Genomic DNA, 16,978 nt, shown 5'->3' on the forward strand with positions numbered 1-16,978 from the left:
GATTTTCCAGCCAGTGGGAAGTTTGCTCTTGAGAACAGCACTCCGCCTCCAATCCGGCACCAGTTCTGAGTGCTAAGTGAGCGTGCTGGGCTTGATACCACAGCTCTGGTGACAGCTGGTACTCTGTCCCATGTTGTTAACATTTCGTGATGGACCCAGGGCCTGCCTCTCCGAGTAAGAGGCTGCAGAGACCTTCGGTTCCTTTTGCTTATCCTTCAGTAGCCTCGGAATGATCGTGTGCTTGGTAAGTCCCTCCAGCCTCATAAGGGTGCCAGAAGAGGACGAACCTATGTGTAGTAACGCTTTTAGAAATAGTAAGTCTCCCGTGAGCTTTGACACTTCTAAAAATAAATTCTCACCCCTCTGCCTCAGCCCTCCAAACCTGCTCTTCCACACTCCTGCCTCGCTCAACTGCAATTTAGCCTTCACACCTTAGAAACCCCAAGCCTTAAAGTCACTCTTCTCATTTTTGCGCTTTACTTGCAATCTTTGACCAGATCTTGTCGGCTTGACATTCCCATTTCATCCGGAGTCCGACCATTTCTTACCACTACGACTGCCGTCATCATGTTGTGAGCCACTGCCCTGTGTCACTCACGTCATCAGCACGGCCGGTACGTGCACCTCCCCACGACACATCTTGGCACCGAGTTTCTCCTCAAGACAGCAGCCAGGGCCGGGGATTTAGCTCAGCGGTTCTGCCGCCTGTCTCAAGACAGCAGCCAAAGGCGCCCGCTTCCATCCAGCTCAGTCCATGTCACTCCTATCCAAAAACCTCCAAGGGTTTCATCTGCTGACGAGGAGTGAAACCAGAGCCCTTTCTGATGCCCTACAAGATCCACCTTCCCCCGTCTCCTACTACTGTCCCTATAGCCCCCTTGTCTCCAGGGCCTCCGGGGTCCACGCTCTTTCTCAAACACCCTGCAGTTTCTTCTCTGGGTTATGACACGTTGCCTTCACTCTGCCCGAGAAGCACTTTTTTCCTGGTGTCCTGGCTAGCTTGCTCATCATCAGGTCTTTGTCGAAATGCCTCAGTCTCGGGGAGGCCTCTTCTCTGGCCACCTCATTTAAAACTATGTACTCCCTCCCCCGTCTGCCTGCCTCCAACACACACACACACACACACACACCCCTCCCTGGCGCTTCTCGTCTCTCTCCCTGCTTTCGTTTTTTCCACAGTACATGCCACTTTCTAAACGCCAAATAAATTTACTTATTTATCTAACTCCCCACGTAGAATGTTTATTTCTTCAGAGCAATGACTGTGTGTTTGTTTTCTTCGCTGCTATATTGCTATCTCCTAAAACATGCCTGGCACGTGACTGATGCTCAGTACATATTTTTCACCTAAATCAATTTGGCAAAGACAAAATACTAACTTGCACCCTGCGCTGATGGGAGAGGGGGTTTCATATTTCAGAACGTACACTGGGATTATCAGTTGGAGAGCAATTTGGCAAGATCCATCAAAATTAAAAGGGCATCTTACCCAGCAAATCAACTGCCAAGCATTCATCTAGTAGATAGTCTTACAGATACGTCTATGTACGCTGGTTCGAGGATGTTCACTGCAGCCTTAGTAACAAAAGGCTGGAGTTAATCTGAATGCCTGTCGATGAGGGTCTGGTTAAATAACATCTGAGCATCCAAAAGAATGGGTGACACGCGACTGTTACAATGTAGACACGCGCCCTGATACCGTGGTTCCCAACATACTCCGTGAAACACGCCAGAGGCAGAAACGTGTGGAGTGCGCTGCTGTTTGGGCAGAAAAGGAGGCGGATATGTATATGTATGTGTATATGCATGTAAGTATATGTGTATGTACTTTACAATTTCTACACCCGTGAAAAGCACCTATATGCCTAACTCCACCCATACGTGAACATGGAATAAATAGCTCTGGAAACTCACAAGTTGTTGCACATTTTGAGGCGACAATTTAAGGTCTGAATGTCTGAAAACATTTATTTTTAAACCATATATTGTGAACATAGTACTTCAAAAGACCTCCCCTCCACGATGCATCAGTTCTAGTCTTTTCCTAGCTAGTACTCAGCGTGGGGCTGGCAGGTGGGTGGCGAAAACGTCTACTTCCTTCCGCAGTGAAGCCAATAAAAAGTATGAATAGATTCAGCCGGCCTCGTGCTCGCCGGTTCCGGGCTTTCCCCTGGCCGCCCACCCCGAGACCCGGCTGCCCGCGGATTTTGCGCTCTGCTTGGAGTCCCAGCTTTCTCCTTAGAGGGCAGCAGCGGGGCGTCTCCGGGACGCATGCGCTCCGATTTGCGCCCGGGGAATTAAAAGAAAGGGAGAAAAAAAGCTGTACCGAAACACAAGCTCCAAACAAAACCTAAGTGGCGGGGAGGCGCGCGGCCTGCACCCCCGGGCCGTGGAGCGCCTCCTCCCTCGTCCGCGTCCCCGGCCTCGGCGTGATGCGCACTGACTGGCCCGACACGCAGTGGCCGCCACTGTCCCGGCACCTGGACGCTGGGGTGACCGCGTCCCAGGCTCCCGCGCGCGCAAGGACCCTCACTCTCCATGGGGCTGAGGACCTGGCTGCGGAACGCCTGCTGCTTCTGCCCCTGCCCGTGCCTGGAGGAGCCCTCCCTGCCCGAGAAGGAGCCCTTGGTCAGGTGGGTTCGCCGAGATCTGTGGTCACCTGGCCGCAGCCTGGCAGCGCCGGCGTGGATCCCTGTGTGCCCCTCTGAACTGGGTCGGTGGGCTTGCTGTAAGGTCACACTGAGATTAGCTCAGCCTCGTGGTCCCTTACCGGGTATCTTGGATGAGAGTTTTTAGACTTAGAGAGACCTTGGGCAAGATTGTTTTCCCCAAAAGTACAAATCCTCGGAGGCATCTGAGACCCGGGCGGATGCCTTTGTGGGAAGTGCCAAAGAATCGGGGACAGTTGCCTTGGACAGGGAAGACGAGGAGAGGTTTCCAGGGGGATTTCATAAAACACAAATGTGACTGGGTATTCGGGAGGCGTATTACAGCAAAGTAGGCAACTGTGGATATCTGTGACACTCGGCAGAAAAGTTGAATACTTGGTCATTCATTGTATTACTAAAAGAAGACAATTTCAGCGACTGAGCACGAGGAAATCTTTTTCACATGAGAAAATGCATATTGTGTCAGAGACAGCCTGTTCAATAGGATGTTGATTCATTATAGGTTAAACTATGAAATGTGAGGAAATGTAATTCATGCTTATTAGCTTCGAGCTAAGAGGCTTTGTGAAGAAATCCTACACTACAGTTTTGTTTAGTGCAGTGATTTTTAAGCCCTGATTTGATATCTTGAGTTTTCTAAAATGAAGACTCTACTAGGTCATTCCTTGGGGGTAGATATGATGGAAACAGATTATTTAAAATGAAATTAGGAGAGTCCACAAGGTGAAATTCGAGGTTTGGGTAAGCAAATAGTGAAGCCAGAGTTTCTTTCATATGAAGTGTTCCGCTCACGTAATAATGCTTTCACAACTTTTTCTAAAGCATGACTTAGCTTTTTTTACTCTATCAAGTCCAAACACTTCCCTCAGTTTTCGAGATCTTACATGACCCCTTCCTGGCTGTCCACTCGAATTTTCCAATGCATTAAACACTCTGTGCTCCTTGCCGTGTGGGAACAATCCACTCTTAGTCTCTCCACGCATGCCTCTAGAGGTGACCTTCTGCCTCGCTGGCCTTCTCAAGCAGTCTTCTTTGATTACGTTGCCCTTTGTTCATCTTCCTCTCCTGTGATTTAGGACTTGGAATTTATCATTTGTTCTGAGTTTACTCTTTAGTGAGCACACATGTGTGTCATGTGTAATATATATATATATACATACAATAGGTAATTTTTTTTATTGTTTTTGCCGATGGTACTTGGATTTCTAGATTACTGTGGGTAGGGAGAAAATGAGTCCTCTACTCTTAGTTTAAAAGGTAGTGGGTGGGCCGGGGATTCAGCTCAGTGGTTCCGCCGCCTGCCTTGCAAGCACAAGGTCCTGAGTTCGATCCCTGGTACCAAAAAAGAAAGGTACTGGGTAAGAATCTAGAACTTACTGCTTTGAATTATAGTCTCGACTTGCAATGCTTTTAGTTACCTTGAATTTCAGTCTTCTGCTTAGTTTCATCCTTAGAGCCTTGGGTTCTTCCAGTGTTCTGTCTAGAATTGCTATTTCAGTTAATAATTTTGGCTCTTTAAAAATCTCGACCCTTTCCTATCTTGGCTTATAGGTAGTGGATGTAAATCAGTGAGTTGGGTAAGTGATTTTGAGAAAACAGGGCCAGTTTGAGCAACATAGCATAGTATAATGAATCAGATTGCCCGGAATGAGTCACCTAACCGGGTGAATGGGCATAACTTATTAAAGTTATTTGTGCCTCATTTTCCTCATCTGTAAAATGGGGATGATAATAGTCTGTACCTCAAAGGATTGCAGTGAGAAATGAAAGGAGATAATATGTGTCAAGTGCTTAATACAGTGTCTTAGACATAATAAACAATAAATTTCAGTTATTATTAATTATTATTGTTATTCTTCTGAGCATGTGAATATGAGTGCCCTGGTTTCATGTGGCTTAGTGTCCAGTCTGGCATAATTTCAAGACAACTACTTATAAGAGCAGCTTTTTTTTTTTTTTTTTTTGGTACCGGGGATCGAACTTGGGTCCGTGTGCTTGCACAGCTGGCAGCAAAACCACTGAGCTAGATCCCAGGCCCTAGGGCAATTTATTAATGGGCAAGTGGAACAATGCTATGTGTGTATATGGTGCCTGCATGTTTTTTCTAGTACAAGCCATTTGAAGGTCTGGTTTGAAATCTTTCTGTTGTTTACTTTTAATTTTTAAGATATACAATACAGTGGTTTTTGGTGTGTGCTCAAAGTACATACATTAATTCAGTGCATTTTCTTCAACCTGAAAAGAAACACTATACCCTTTAGCAGTCACTCCTTTCTCTCCTTCCAGTCCTCACCACACCACCATTAATCTATTTTTTGGCAGTATGGATTTCCTCATTCTGAACATTTGGTATAAATGGAATCATACAATACGTGGCCTTTTATGTCTGGCTTCTTGCACTTAGTGTAATGTTTTCAAGAGTTGCATTGTAGCACATATCAGCATGGCGCCTCTTTTTTATGCCCGGATGATAATCCATTATATGGCTATATCACATTTTCTTTATCTGTTCACTCGTTGATGGACATTTGGGTGGTTTTCACTTTATGGTCATTCTGAATAATGCTGCTGTGAACATGTGCAGGTTTCTGTGTGGCCATGGTTTCGGTTCCCATGGATAAAGTCCTGGGTGTGGAATCGATGGGTCATATAGTACCTGTCTGTTTAATTTTGAGGATTTTCTGTATTGTTTCCAAAAGAGACTGGTTTGAAATATCGATGTGGTGAAGTCACGTGGCCAGATGGTCTGAATTATTATTTATCGAGAGCTTCATTCTTTGTGCCCCCCCATCTAAAAAATATAACCTAATCCTTTGTTGTCTACAAGAATGGTTTTCAAGTTTTATACCCCCCAGGGCAGGGCTGCTAGAAGAGGTGCCGTCAGGGCGAACAACACTTGTCATGTGTGCCTGGTCACCTCCGGTCCTTTCTCAAAACACACGAGGGACTCTTATTTTGGGAAAAGCGGCTCTGGGTCTTAGCTCCTTTGCCGGGCTGACAATGCCGCTTACATTTTTGCCCTTAGTCCTTTTGCTTTTTCTGGCACCTTGAACCTGTGGGGGAAAGCTTGTACCTTCTCTCATGTACATCTGTGCTTCCCTCACCCACTAGATTGTTTTCCTTTCCCTTTTATCTAGAAATATTCTGAAGGGTGCCCGACTAACAATTCATCTTGATGTCGCCATGGCTTTCAATGACCATTCTCTGCTGTCCTTTGCTCACGCAATGTCTTTAAAGAGTTGGCAACTGTATCCCCCATCTCCTTCTTCACCGCTGTTATTTTTTCTATAACCACCTGGTGAACCTGGTAAAATTGCAGCCTCTGGGACCCATCCCAAAGAGGTGACTTGGTCGGAATGGGGCCTGGGAATCTTCCTTTTAGTAAAAACACCAGGTGGTTTGGCTGTGAGTGGCCTGGTGAGTGCCATGGAAGAGCATAGCTCTAGAAGCTCACTCTTGAGATGGGATCGAGGGATTAGCTGGCCTTCGTGGGGCAAGCCCATTTAGGGAGTTTCTACTGTTTGCCAAACCCTGAAATCTGGTTTCTGCCCCTGTATAAGTCCATGAAAACTGCTCCACGAGGAAGACATTGGATTGTTTTCTCAGTGCATGTGCAGTATTTCTGTGCCGACCGTTCATCCCTTCTTTTCATCGCCTCCTCTCTGGACTCCTCTGAGTTCGCATTCTCTGTCTCTGCCTGTGATCAGGCTCATAGAACTGTGATGTCTTTGCCCATGCCATCACTGTGAGTAGAAACAGGTTTTTATTTTCTTGACTTCTTCAAACTCTCCTCCGAACTGAGAGTGGCAATCCTAGCTACTCAGGAAGCTGAGGCAGGACGCCCCCATGTTTAAGGCCAGACCGAGCAATTTAGTAGGACCTTGTGTCAAAGTTTAAAAAAAAAAAAAAAAAAAAGGACTCAGTGGTCCCTGGGTTCAATCAATCCCCAGTACCACAAAAACAAAACCAAACCTCTGCCCAGTGTTAGAGGTCCATGACAGTTGTTCCCTTTCTGATGAAACATTGGAGCATCTCCCTTAAAAGTATGGTGTCTCTTTTCTTGCTTGTTACTCTTCAGGTCCCTTCTGCCACCTGTCTAGTATCAGTGTCATAAGGTGGGTGCTGTAACCGTCGCAAGATCAGAGCTCTCAGCTGGGATTACAGAGGCTGAATCTTCCCCACCTTCGTATCCCCTCTAGTGTCCAGACCGTGCACCCAGAGAGCAAGAACGGAATACCTTTTCATGAATAATAATTATCATAAAAACATTCACTTAAGGGCCGGGGATTTAGCTCAGTGGTTCTGCTGCCTGCCTCGCAAGCATAAGGACCTGAGTTCGGTCCCCGGTACCAAAAAAAAAAAAAAAAGAAAAAAACCCCCAAAACCCCCACATTCACTTATTAATTCTTACTATGAGTACATATCAAAATTATTTAAAGGCAAATACTATGAAGAATAACGAGACACTCACAAGCCTAGCACCCACCTTAAGAAAGAAATTATTAATGACAGAGTTGAAGTTTCCCACACATATCCCACAGTATCATCCTCCTCCTACTGCCAAAGGGGACTTTTAACCTCCATGTGCTTGTCATTCTTAAACTTTATACACGTGGTGGATCCTGCATGTAGGCTTTTGCAGAGGTGTTCTCCTCCCTCCTTTCCAACTTCCCTCCCTCCCTCCTTTCTTTCTTTTTTGCAGAGCTTAGAATTGACCCTATAGGGCTTTGGTTGTGCTAGTCATGTACCCTGACATTGAGCTACCCTCCAGCCCTTTTCATTTTTTATTTTTGAGACAGTGTCTCAAAAAGTTGCCCAGGCTGGCCTTGAATTTGCAATCTTCCTGCTTCAGTCTCCCCAGTAGCTGGGATTACAAGTGTGGGCCAACACGTTGGGCTTAAAATTTCTTCACGTGTGTCCATTTTCATTTATTTATCACTATGAGCAAATTAGATAGAAGTTAGTTATTTTCATTTATAGATGAGAAACCCAGGACTTACAGAATTTCAATAATAAAATCAAAGTCACAGCTAATATGTCAGAGAGCCAGTATTTAAATCCATAATTGTATAATGTCAAAGTCCATGCCTTGTAAAAAATTCAGAAAATTACCAACCTTTTTCCAAATGTAACATATTTATGTTCTAAAAATTATTGGATATCACTTCCTTAGCCTTCCTTCGCCTGGTTTGTATGTTCCTTTTATCAAAATTCTTCCAGTTAGATGTCGGAGTAACCTGGCCCTGTGAACCCAACCCAGTGGGAGGTAGGAGACCTGCGTCCTAGTCCTAGCTGTTAGCCCACTGTGGGATTTGGAGGAAATCTCTTTCTTCTGTAAAATGGGGAGATCTGAAGGGCCACTGCAGGCTTGACTGTCGTCTTTCTGTTTTCTTTCTTTTTTTTTTTTTTTTTAAATAAAAAAAACTGTATTTACTTAGAAGCATTCAGAATGTCAACAAAACAGCTGCAACTTTTTTTTTTGCAATTACAGAGTGGTATTCAGTTAATAGAACAACATTTCGTATAAGCTGCATCAGAGACAACTGAAGATGAACAACTACCATCCCCATGTATAACTAATTTGTGCTGTGCACCAACAAGAACCTGCTTTAAATTTCTATCCCAATTTACAACCCCCATACTGTACCAGGCAAGGTTAGTGGCTATTGAAATACCACCAGGACAGGGCTATCGAAAGACACATTCGGTAGTGTGTTAACGATACAAAAAAAAGACACTGTACAGTTTAAAAACAAATCTTACACAGCCTTACATTTCAGTTTTTTTCTTTAAAAGGAGTGGGCTGTGGACAGGGGGGTTAAATGCTTTATAGACAAGAAAAAACCCCCGCTAGAACCCACTTAGTCATCATCATCATCTTCTTCATCTTCATCCTCTTCATCTTCCGCACCTTCTTCCTCTTCCTTCTTTCTCTTGCTTTTTTCAGCCTTGACAACTCCCTTTTTGCTGCATCAGGTTTTCCTTTAGCTCGGTAGGCAGCGATGTCCTTTTCATACTTTTCCTTCAGCTTGGCGGCCTTCTTCTCGTAAGGCTGCTTGTCATCTGCTGCAGTATTATTCCACATTTCTCCCAGTTTCTTTGCAACATCACCAATGGAAAGGCCAGGATGTCCTCCTTTGATTTTTGGGCGATACTCAGAACAGAACAAGAAGAAGGCCGAAGGAGGCCTCTTGGGTGCATTGGGATCCTTGAACTTCTTTTTTGTTTCTCCTTTGGGAGGAATATAGGTTTTCATTTCTCTTTCATAACGGGCCTTGTCCGCCTTTGCCATGTCTTCAAATTTTCCTTTCTCTTTAGCAGACACGGTCTTCCACCTCTCTGAGCACTTCTTAGAAAACTCTGAGAAGTTAACGGAAGCATCTGGGTGCTTCTTCTTGTGCTCCTCTCGGCAAGTTTGCACAAAGAATGCATATGATGACATCCTGCCTCTCGGCTTCTTAGGCTCTCCTTTGCCCATGTTGACTTGTTTTCCTCAGCGAGGCACAGAGTCGCCCAATGCCCGTCCGGCTCTCACTTGCCCCGGCGCTGTCTCTGTGGAGCTCAGTGGACTGCAGTGGCTGTGAGAGCGGGAGCCAGACTCAGCCACCTCACTCTCTCCGCTCTGTAACATTACTCTCTTGACTGTCCTCTTTCTTAAGGACTCATACTGACTGACATTCTGTGTGAGCTGATGTGGAGTATACAATAAGGATGTCTGTAGTACCAGGAAGGAATCCGAAGTCCCAGGAAATGTGAATCTTACTCATTTCTCCTACTCTTCAGCTGCCCAGGGCTGGTTCATAAGTGACTAGTTGAGTAGGCATTCCTTTTTTTTTGTTTTTTTCTTTTTTTCCTTTGCAATGCTGGGGATGGAACCCAGGGCCTCATACATGTTAGGCAAGGGCTCTACCACTGAATTACACCTCCAGGGCCACAGTCAGCATTTCTAACACAAGGAGGCTTGAGAACAAGTCCAGGCCTGGAGGAAGGACTCGCGGCCTGATCCTATCCTAAGCTTCAGTCCCAAAGAAAGCAAAAGGTTTGTTCAATCTTTGAACCATATACTCACTGTTTGCTCACCTTCCGTGGGACTGAAGTCATGTAAGGACTGAGTCATATAAGATTCATCCTGTCCACCATCTCTATATGGCTTGAGGTTCTGTGTGTCATGCTTCCCTACACTGATCCTAAAATCGGGTAAACAGTGATCAAAACAACAGTAACGATGCTCCAGTTTGCATTGAGGAGAGGCTAATAGTGAAAATGGATGTTTTCGAATGGCCATATCACTGATGATTTCTCTATAAAAGTTGAGTGACCTTTTGGTTCAAGATTTTGTTACTAACTGAAAGAAACATTTTGGGCATGTGTTATCACTTCCTTAGGGCTAACACGGAAAATTACTTCAAACTCGCTTAGTTTAAAACAGCAGAAACTTATTCTTTCTTGGTTCTCTAAGTCAGTAAGTCTGAAATCAAGGTATTGACAAACCACGGTCCCTCCCAAGCTCTAGGGATTGTGAAATGCCCTCTCCCTAACTCCCCAGTACTGGGGATTGAGTTCAGGGCCTCACACGTGCTAGGCAAGCACTCTGCCATTGAGCTACATCCTAGGGCCAACCACCCGCCTTGGTGACACTGAGGCGCCAATCCAGGTGTGTTCTGCCACTGAGGCACATCCCCAGCCTTTTTTTTTTTTTTTTTTAAAAAGGAAGTGTGATCAGAAGCTACAGGGAATGTTGCTGCTGAGTGCCAGCTGACGTGTTATGGCTCAGGTCTAAATTGTCCCCCCAGATTCTCATGCGTGTGGAAGGTGAGGGTGCTGTACTCATCAGTGGACTCATCCGTTGATGAGTTTAGTAGCTGAATGTGCTAATAGGAGGTGGAGCCTGGATGGAAGTGGGTCACTGGAGGTGTGACCTGGAAGGGTGTATACTTGTCCCAGTTCCTGCCCTGTCTCTCTTCTTCCCTGCTGCCATGGATTGAGCACTCTTTTCCTCCTTCTTGGTCCTCTGCCATCACGTTTCTGCTTTGGAGCCACCTGACCAACGAGTGAAACCATGAGCCCAAATAAACCTCTCCTCCTTAAAGTTGTGGGTGTCTGGTGTTGTGTTCCAGTGATGTTGAGAGTAACTAAGATATAAAGGAAAGGGGGAGATCATCAGTGTGAGAAGAGGTGTATCGAACACTAGTAACAGTGTGAGCTGGAGTTGAGAGAGGGTGCTTCTGGTTTTTCTTGTCGTTTCTTTTTGAGACAGGGTCTTTCTATGTAGTTCAGGCTGGCCTTGAACTCATTGTGAGAAAGTGTGTTTTAAAGCGTGTGGCAAATCATGGGTCATGAACAACGAATTAACGTGAAATTTTGTCAATTTCATTGGAGTGGTGTAACCATGCTGCTTCAGACTTCACCTTTTAAATTCATATAATCATGCGAAATGAAACTTGAGTCTATGGTTATGTTTTTGTTTTTTTTTCCGTGGTATGAGGCTCAAACACAGGACCTTGGGCTTGGGAGGCAGGCAGGCAGTGAGCCACTGACCCTGGCCCAAGTCTATGGTTATGATCTGGAGACCGAGGTTTAGGGTTCTCAATGGAAATCACCCAGTTCTCCTCCTGTGAAAAAAATCGTGTCGGTCAAGATTCAACATCAAAGTGATGTTGCTTTTTGACCTTGATGGAATTGTGTGAGCTGAGTTTGTACCCAGGAACACTACAGTAGACTCTGAATATTAAAAGAGCTTATTAGAGTATTTAAGAAACCACGTGTATAGGAAACAGCCAGAGAAATGGGCCAGTGTTGTCATCCTGCAGTATGACATTACTCCGCCATGACAATTACTTCTGGTATGGGAATTTCTATAAAAATTTTACAGAGTGTCCTCATCCTCCTTATTCATAGGATCTGGCACCGTGTGACTTCTGGTTGTTTTCCAAAGTCAAAAGGACCATGAAAAGTAAATTTTTTGAATTGAATTAGGATATCAAGGCAGCCATGACAGCAGAACTGAAGACTCTCCCAAAAGAGAACTTCCAGAACTGCCTCAGAGAGTACCAAGAATAAGTGTGTTCAAAGCGAGAGGATTATTCTGAGAGGGATTAAGGGCAATGTATCTTTTACTATGATACATTTTAAAATCTAAATGTTCACTAGTAGTTTCTGATCATATTTTTAGACAAAGTCTCACTGTGTTGCTCAGGCTGGTCTTGAATTTGTGATCCTCCTGTCTCAGCCTCTCAAGTAGCTGGGGTTATAGGCATGAGCCACCATGCTGATGTGAACCATTTCTTGCCTGATTTTGGGGGCTTCTGTTGTTCCCTGGCTTGTGGTAGAACAGCTTCAGCCCGTGCCTCTGTCTTCTGTGTGTCTCTTGTCTTTTGAGTCCCAAATCTCTCTCTCTTTCTACTCGTGAAGTCATCAAACATTGGATTTAATGTCTCTAAAATCCAGAATGATCTCATCTCAAGATCCTTAACTTACTTATATATGCAAAGCCCCTGTTTCTAAATAAGGCCACATTCATAGGTACCAAGGTTTAGCACTTGGGTATATCTTTTCAGGGGACACTATTCAAACCATTACAGAGTACTTTTGGAAAAACGGTTGAACTCAAAGCATTGGTTTTTGTTGCACCATTGTAGCATGGGTTTCTTTCATCAGTGATAAAAGCAGGTTCTTGCCCTCTGAAAATCCACCTGAGCATGAGTTGTTTTCCTGGATGCCCAGTTGTAGTCACCTGTAAGCAGAGAGAGGCCCAAATCTTCTGACACCATAGAGCCGACTGCCACATAGCATCCAGGACAAACATCAGAGGCCTGCAGGAGGCTGAAATGGAGCATAAGGGAGCTGGTGCAGTATAAATTCCATGAACTACAAAGTTACTTTGAGCCTCTTCAAGGAAGTATAATTATTATCCTTTTTCATTGGCTATTAGTAAGTGATAAGTGTCATCATCACTGTTGGGTTGTTCAAAGGCCAAAGAAGAAATAGAAAGAATGGACGTCTGTGAATAAGTTGTAAACTACTGGTGACTCGCTTAAGCTACCTAAGTGGCCTGTACAACCAGATTCTTAATTTTTTTTTTTTTTTTTTGTACCAGGGATCGAACTCAGGACCTTGCGGTTGTAAGGCAGGTGGTGGAACCACTGAGCTCAATCCCTGGCCCCAGATTCTTACTATTTTGTCCTCTGTCTCGGTGCTCACCTGCGGCATGGTAACAGGATCATTGCATACACCTGTGGGCAGTGAGGAGCGAATAGAGGTCAGGGTTTTACACTTCTACAGAACCTGGATTCCTGTTAGGGAAAAATAATATCTAGTTCGTGTAAGAAGATTCTACATATAACAGTTGTTCTAAGAAGGAATTTAGCGTCTTGGAATGGCCCACAGGTCCTAAAGGAATGGCGCAGTTTGAGTCATCCTGCTTCTCGATGCAGACGAGAGGAGAGCTAAGGCTGGGGAGGAGGCATCTCTGACACTGGGTCTTCCCTGTCTTGCCCTCCTGGCCCTTCGCAGCTTTCACTAAGTGCTCGCGGTATAGCAGGCACCATCGTAAGTGCTTTAGATCTGTTGATTGCATCCTCGCTGTACCTCTATGAGGTGCAGTTGGGGCTTGTTACTTGTAGCAGTTATGCTCTGTAAAGCCACCTTGAGCGCTGGCTGTGTGAATACTGAGCCACTGCTCCCAAGGGAGCTACAGGAAGTGTTAGGCTCTTGCCAGCTGATTCACCAAATGATCAATATGTGATCTTGTTTTATGTATTTCTTCTTCAAGCCACTTTATTTAACATGTACTTTTGGTTCATTAACATTGAACTCATGGTCAACAGCTGCTATGTGTCACATCTGAATGAAGCTTATCTAACACATGTGTTTTAGCATTTCAGCACCACACTTAGGGGACATTCTAAACAGTGAAATCACCAATGAGAGTATAAAAATGCACAATATTCCACTAACCATACCACAAAAAAGTCAGTTGTTTCAGTATGAGAGCTGAGACAGGAAGGCAGACTACTGCTTGTTCAGCTGCAGTTGGGAATGTTTACCTTGGTTATCACTGCCCAGCCCATATCCACCGGGGACCTTGAAACGATCGCTAGTATTTTTTTTTTTGTACTGGGAATCGAACTCAGGACCTTGCACTTGCCAGGCAGGCAGGGCGCCACTGAGCCAAATCCCCTGCCCCCAAATTTTAGGTTTACTGGGTGAATTTTAGTGGGTAGGGTGATCTGCAAAGATGAGATCTGTGGCTAATGAGGATTCACCGTCATGATGTCTGTGATTACTACCGGACAGTGGAAGAAACTGAGGCACAGAGAACTTCAGTAGCTGGTTCAAAGGCACATCTAGCTGAGCTGGGATTCATGGCCTGTTATATTTCAAAGCCATAGAAAGAGCAGAGCCCTTCCAAAATGCAGGGTGTGGTGTCATTAGCTGCTTATATGGTGTGTGCTAGAAAATGTGGTTGCGATATGACACTCCCTGAATTGTGCTTGCTAGGGGTTCAGAAACACTGGGCCCATTTTCCCCTACTGAGGCTATATACCAGGTGCCAGTAGGAAGGAAGGGAGGGGAGGGATAAGTGAGGGCTCAAGACATTTGAATGGGAATCACCACTAACTCCAGAAGTACAATCATCTTTCACATGTGTGGGGTTTTTCTTTTACCATGTGGACTCATGTGACCTTTGAGCATCTTCCACCCTTGGATGGGCTTTCAAAAAGTGTTGGCAAATGTACGTTGGACCCTTGACTTACCAACTCCATCGGCTCCCGAGGGCTGGTTGTAAGTTAATACAGCTGAGATCTGGATGTTTACCTGGGTACGTGCCGTAGATAACAAGAGGCAGATGAATCTTTCACGAACCAAATTAACCCAAGTTGCTTGCATGTCAGGCTGGTCTTAACTTGAGGGTCCACTGTAGTAGTGTCAGTAAGGTCTCTTAGAACAGGGTCCAGATGGGCTGATTTTTTTTCCCCCACAGCATGCTGTCAGATTCCTGGAGCCCAGCCTCTGAGCAGATTGTGAAGAGTTGACACATTTCATCCCTGGCTTCCCACAGCAGCCTGCAATTTATAGCCAGTAGCCCTGGGGGCAGGTGATGATTCACAGGAGGTACCTGCAGAGGCTTGAAGGTCTCTGTGCAGGACCTGCTCAGGCTCCAGGAATCCCGCTCTAGGGCTGGGGATTTAGCTCAGTGGCACCACACCTGCCTCCGGAGTGAAAGGCCTGAGTTCGATCCCCGATCCCCGGCACCACAAAAAACAAACAACAAAAGAAAACAAGTATCTCACTCGAAGGCTGGCATTTTAACCTCCTTGAGAGACAAAGGAGAGATGGGGCTGTTCCTGGGGCAGGGCCTCGGGCCCGATAAGTAGGAGGTTGACCTTTTGTAGGAAGTCAGCTGCTCACAGTTCACAAGGGTGACTTTTGAATTCTTTTTTTTTTTTTGGTTCCGGGGATCAAACTCGGGTCCTTGCGCTTGCGCAGCAGGTGGCGAAACCACTGAGCTAAATCCCCGGCCCACAAGGGTGACTTTTAAAGGCGTTATTTCCTGGCAACACACAGCATCCCTCTTCTGCTTTTGTGACTTATACTTGTTAATCTTAGTGACATTGGAAGTTCCCTAGAAGACGAAATTTCTTTCTCTTACACATCATGTGATCCAAGTTTCCTGGAACTTTCTAGATATCTTTTTAAATTAGTCCATATTAGGTATGCAGCATAATAGGTATACAGAACAATGAACAGTAAACAGAAAAAGTAAACTAGGAGAAGTAAACTAATAAGTGTGTAGGAAAAAGAAAAGAGTCAGGGAGGGAGGCATGTTTGCAATTTCAAATAGATTGTCAGGGCAGGCGTCACGGAGAAGGTGGTTTGAAGAAGGGGCAGGAGGAAGGCATGTGGGCGTCTGGAGGAAAATAGCATAGGCAGATGGATCAGCCGGGGTCGGGCCCTGAAGCAGGAGTGTGACTGATGGGTTCAGAGAAGAGCAAAGAGGCCAGAGTGGTTGGTACCGTGTCAGGCCTATGGACCATTGCCCGACTTTGGCTTGGACTCTTAGGCAAAGGAGGTTTCTGAAAGGTTTTGAGCAGAGGGCTGACATGATCTGATTTACATATTTAAAGGCTCATGTTGGCTGTTAAGAACAGAGTTTGTGGGAGGCAGTGGTAGAAGGAAGTGGATCTCAGTGAAAAAACTACTGTGGGAAGTCTTATGCAAGATGTAAGAAGCCTTGGCTCAGGGCATAGTGGTGGGTATCTTTTGAAGGTAGAGCAGTAAGATTTTCTGAGGGTTTGTAGGGCTGTAGGGGATGAGAGAGTTGGGATGACTTTGAGGGTCTTGGCCTGAGCAAGGGGAAGGGTGGAGCTACCATCACGGGAGTGAGGAGCCTACGGGTGGTCAGAGGAAGCGGGAAATCAGCTGCTTGTTTTGGTCCATGTTGAGCTTGTGCTGCCCATCAGACATCCAGGTGGAGAGAAAATCTGAAACATGGGAGAGAGGTCTGCACTGGAAGTTCAGGCAGAGGTCTGGGGCTCTTGCTCAGGTGGGTGGTCAGATGAACTGACCAAGAGTGAGTGCAATTAGATGAGAGGCTGGGGACAGAGTATCACCTTCCTCAGCCCCAGAATATCCTTAGCTGCCCGCGGCGCCACCTTGAAAGCAGGGTGCACGTGCCTGAAACATGACCTTGAAAGCAAGGCGCACATGCCTGAAACACACTAGAAAGGGCTGCACCACAGCTGTGGAAATGAAAAGCCCAAGGGGAAGGAGCACTTAGAGAGGGGCCGGAAAACACATGCTGGGGGTGAAGGTGACTTAGTGTGAGAACAGCTGCAGAATGCATGGAATAAAGGTTCAACTTGGGGTTGAAGACTAAACATTGGATCAGTAGGTTAAAAAAACGGAGCCAGAATATCTGCTCTGGAAACAGTAAAGGAAGAAGGAAAGAATGAAATAAGGAGAGTGAGAGAGGGAAAGAGAGTAGGAGAGAAAGACAGAGAGGAGGAGGAGGAGGAGGAGGAGGAAGAGGAAGAAGGAAAGGGAAGAGGAGGAGCAGGAGAGGACAGGGAGGAGAAAGGGACGAGGAGGAGGATTGCAGATGCACTTGCTCCACAGAAGGAGGCAGGGAAAGGATCAAAAGCCAGGGGTCTCTAGGCTGCCACTTCCTCAGAGGGAATCACACAAGGAGGCCTGAAGTAGTGAGATCTGAGTCTCCTGAGATCTGTCCTTCTAGACACTGGTGGCTCCATCTCGGCACTATTTTCAGAGCTCAGTCTTCCGTCCGTGCTGACTGACATGCTGCCCTT

General features: G+C 45.6%; 1 protein-coding gene and 1 pseudogene across 2 annotated transcripts in view; one reads left to right on the forward strand and one right to left on the reverse strand.

Annotated features, from left to right (window-relative positions):
• Positions 1 to 2,193: 2,193 nt before the first annotated feature.
• Mreg (melanoregulin) overlaps positions 2,194 to 16,978 on the forward strand; it is a 79,115-nt gene continuing 64,330 nt past the window's right edge. Inside the window, exon 1 of one of the 2 annotated variants that reach the window (XM_087206144.1) lies at positions 2,194 to 2,633. In XM_087206144.1, the coding sequence (XP_087062270.1) occupies positions 2,433 to 2,633 (201 nt within the window). In that variant the 5' untranslated portion in view covers positions 2,194 to 2,432. The remainder of the gene's footprint in view (positions 2,634 to 16,978) is intronic. The other variant, XM_087206143.1, reaches the window with a different exon arrangement.
• On the reverse strand, positions 8,085 to 9,628 carry LOC101719693 (high mobility group protein B1 pseudogene; annotated as a pseudogene).

Source organism: Heterocephalus glaber, unplaced genomic scaffold (genome assembly GCF_053883595.1).
Source record: "Heterocephalus glaber isolate CG9 unplaced genomic scaffold, H.glaber_assembly_v1.0 deba00000621, whole genome shotgun sequence".
NCBI lineage: Eukaryota > Metazoa > Chordata > Mammalia > Rodentia > Bathyergidae > Heterocephalus > Heterocephalus glaber.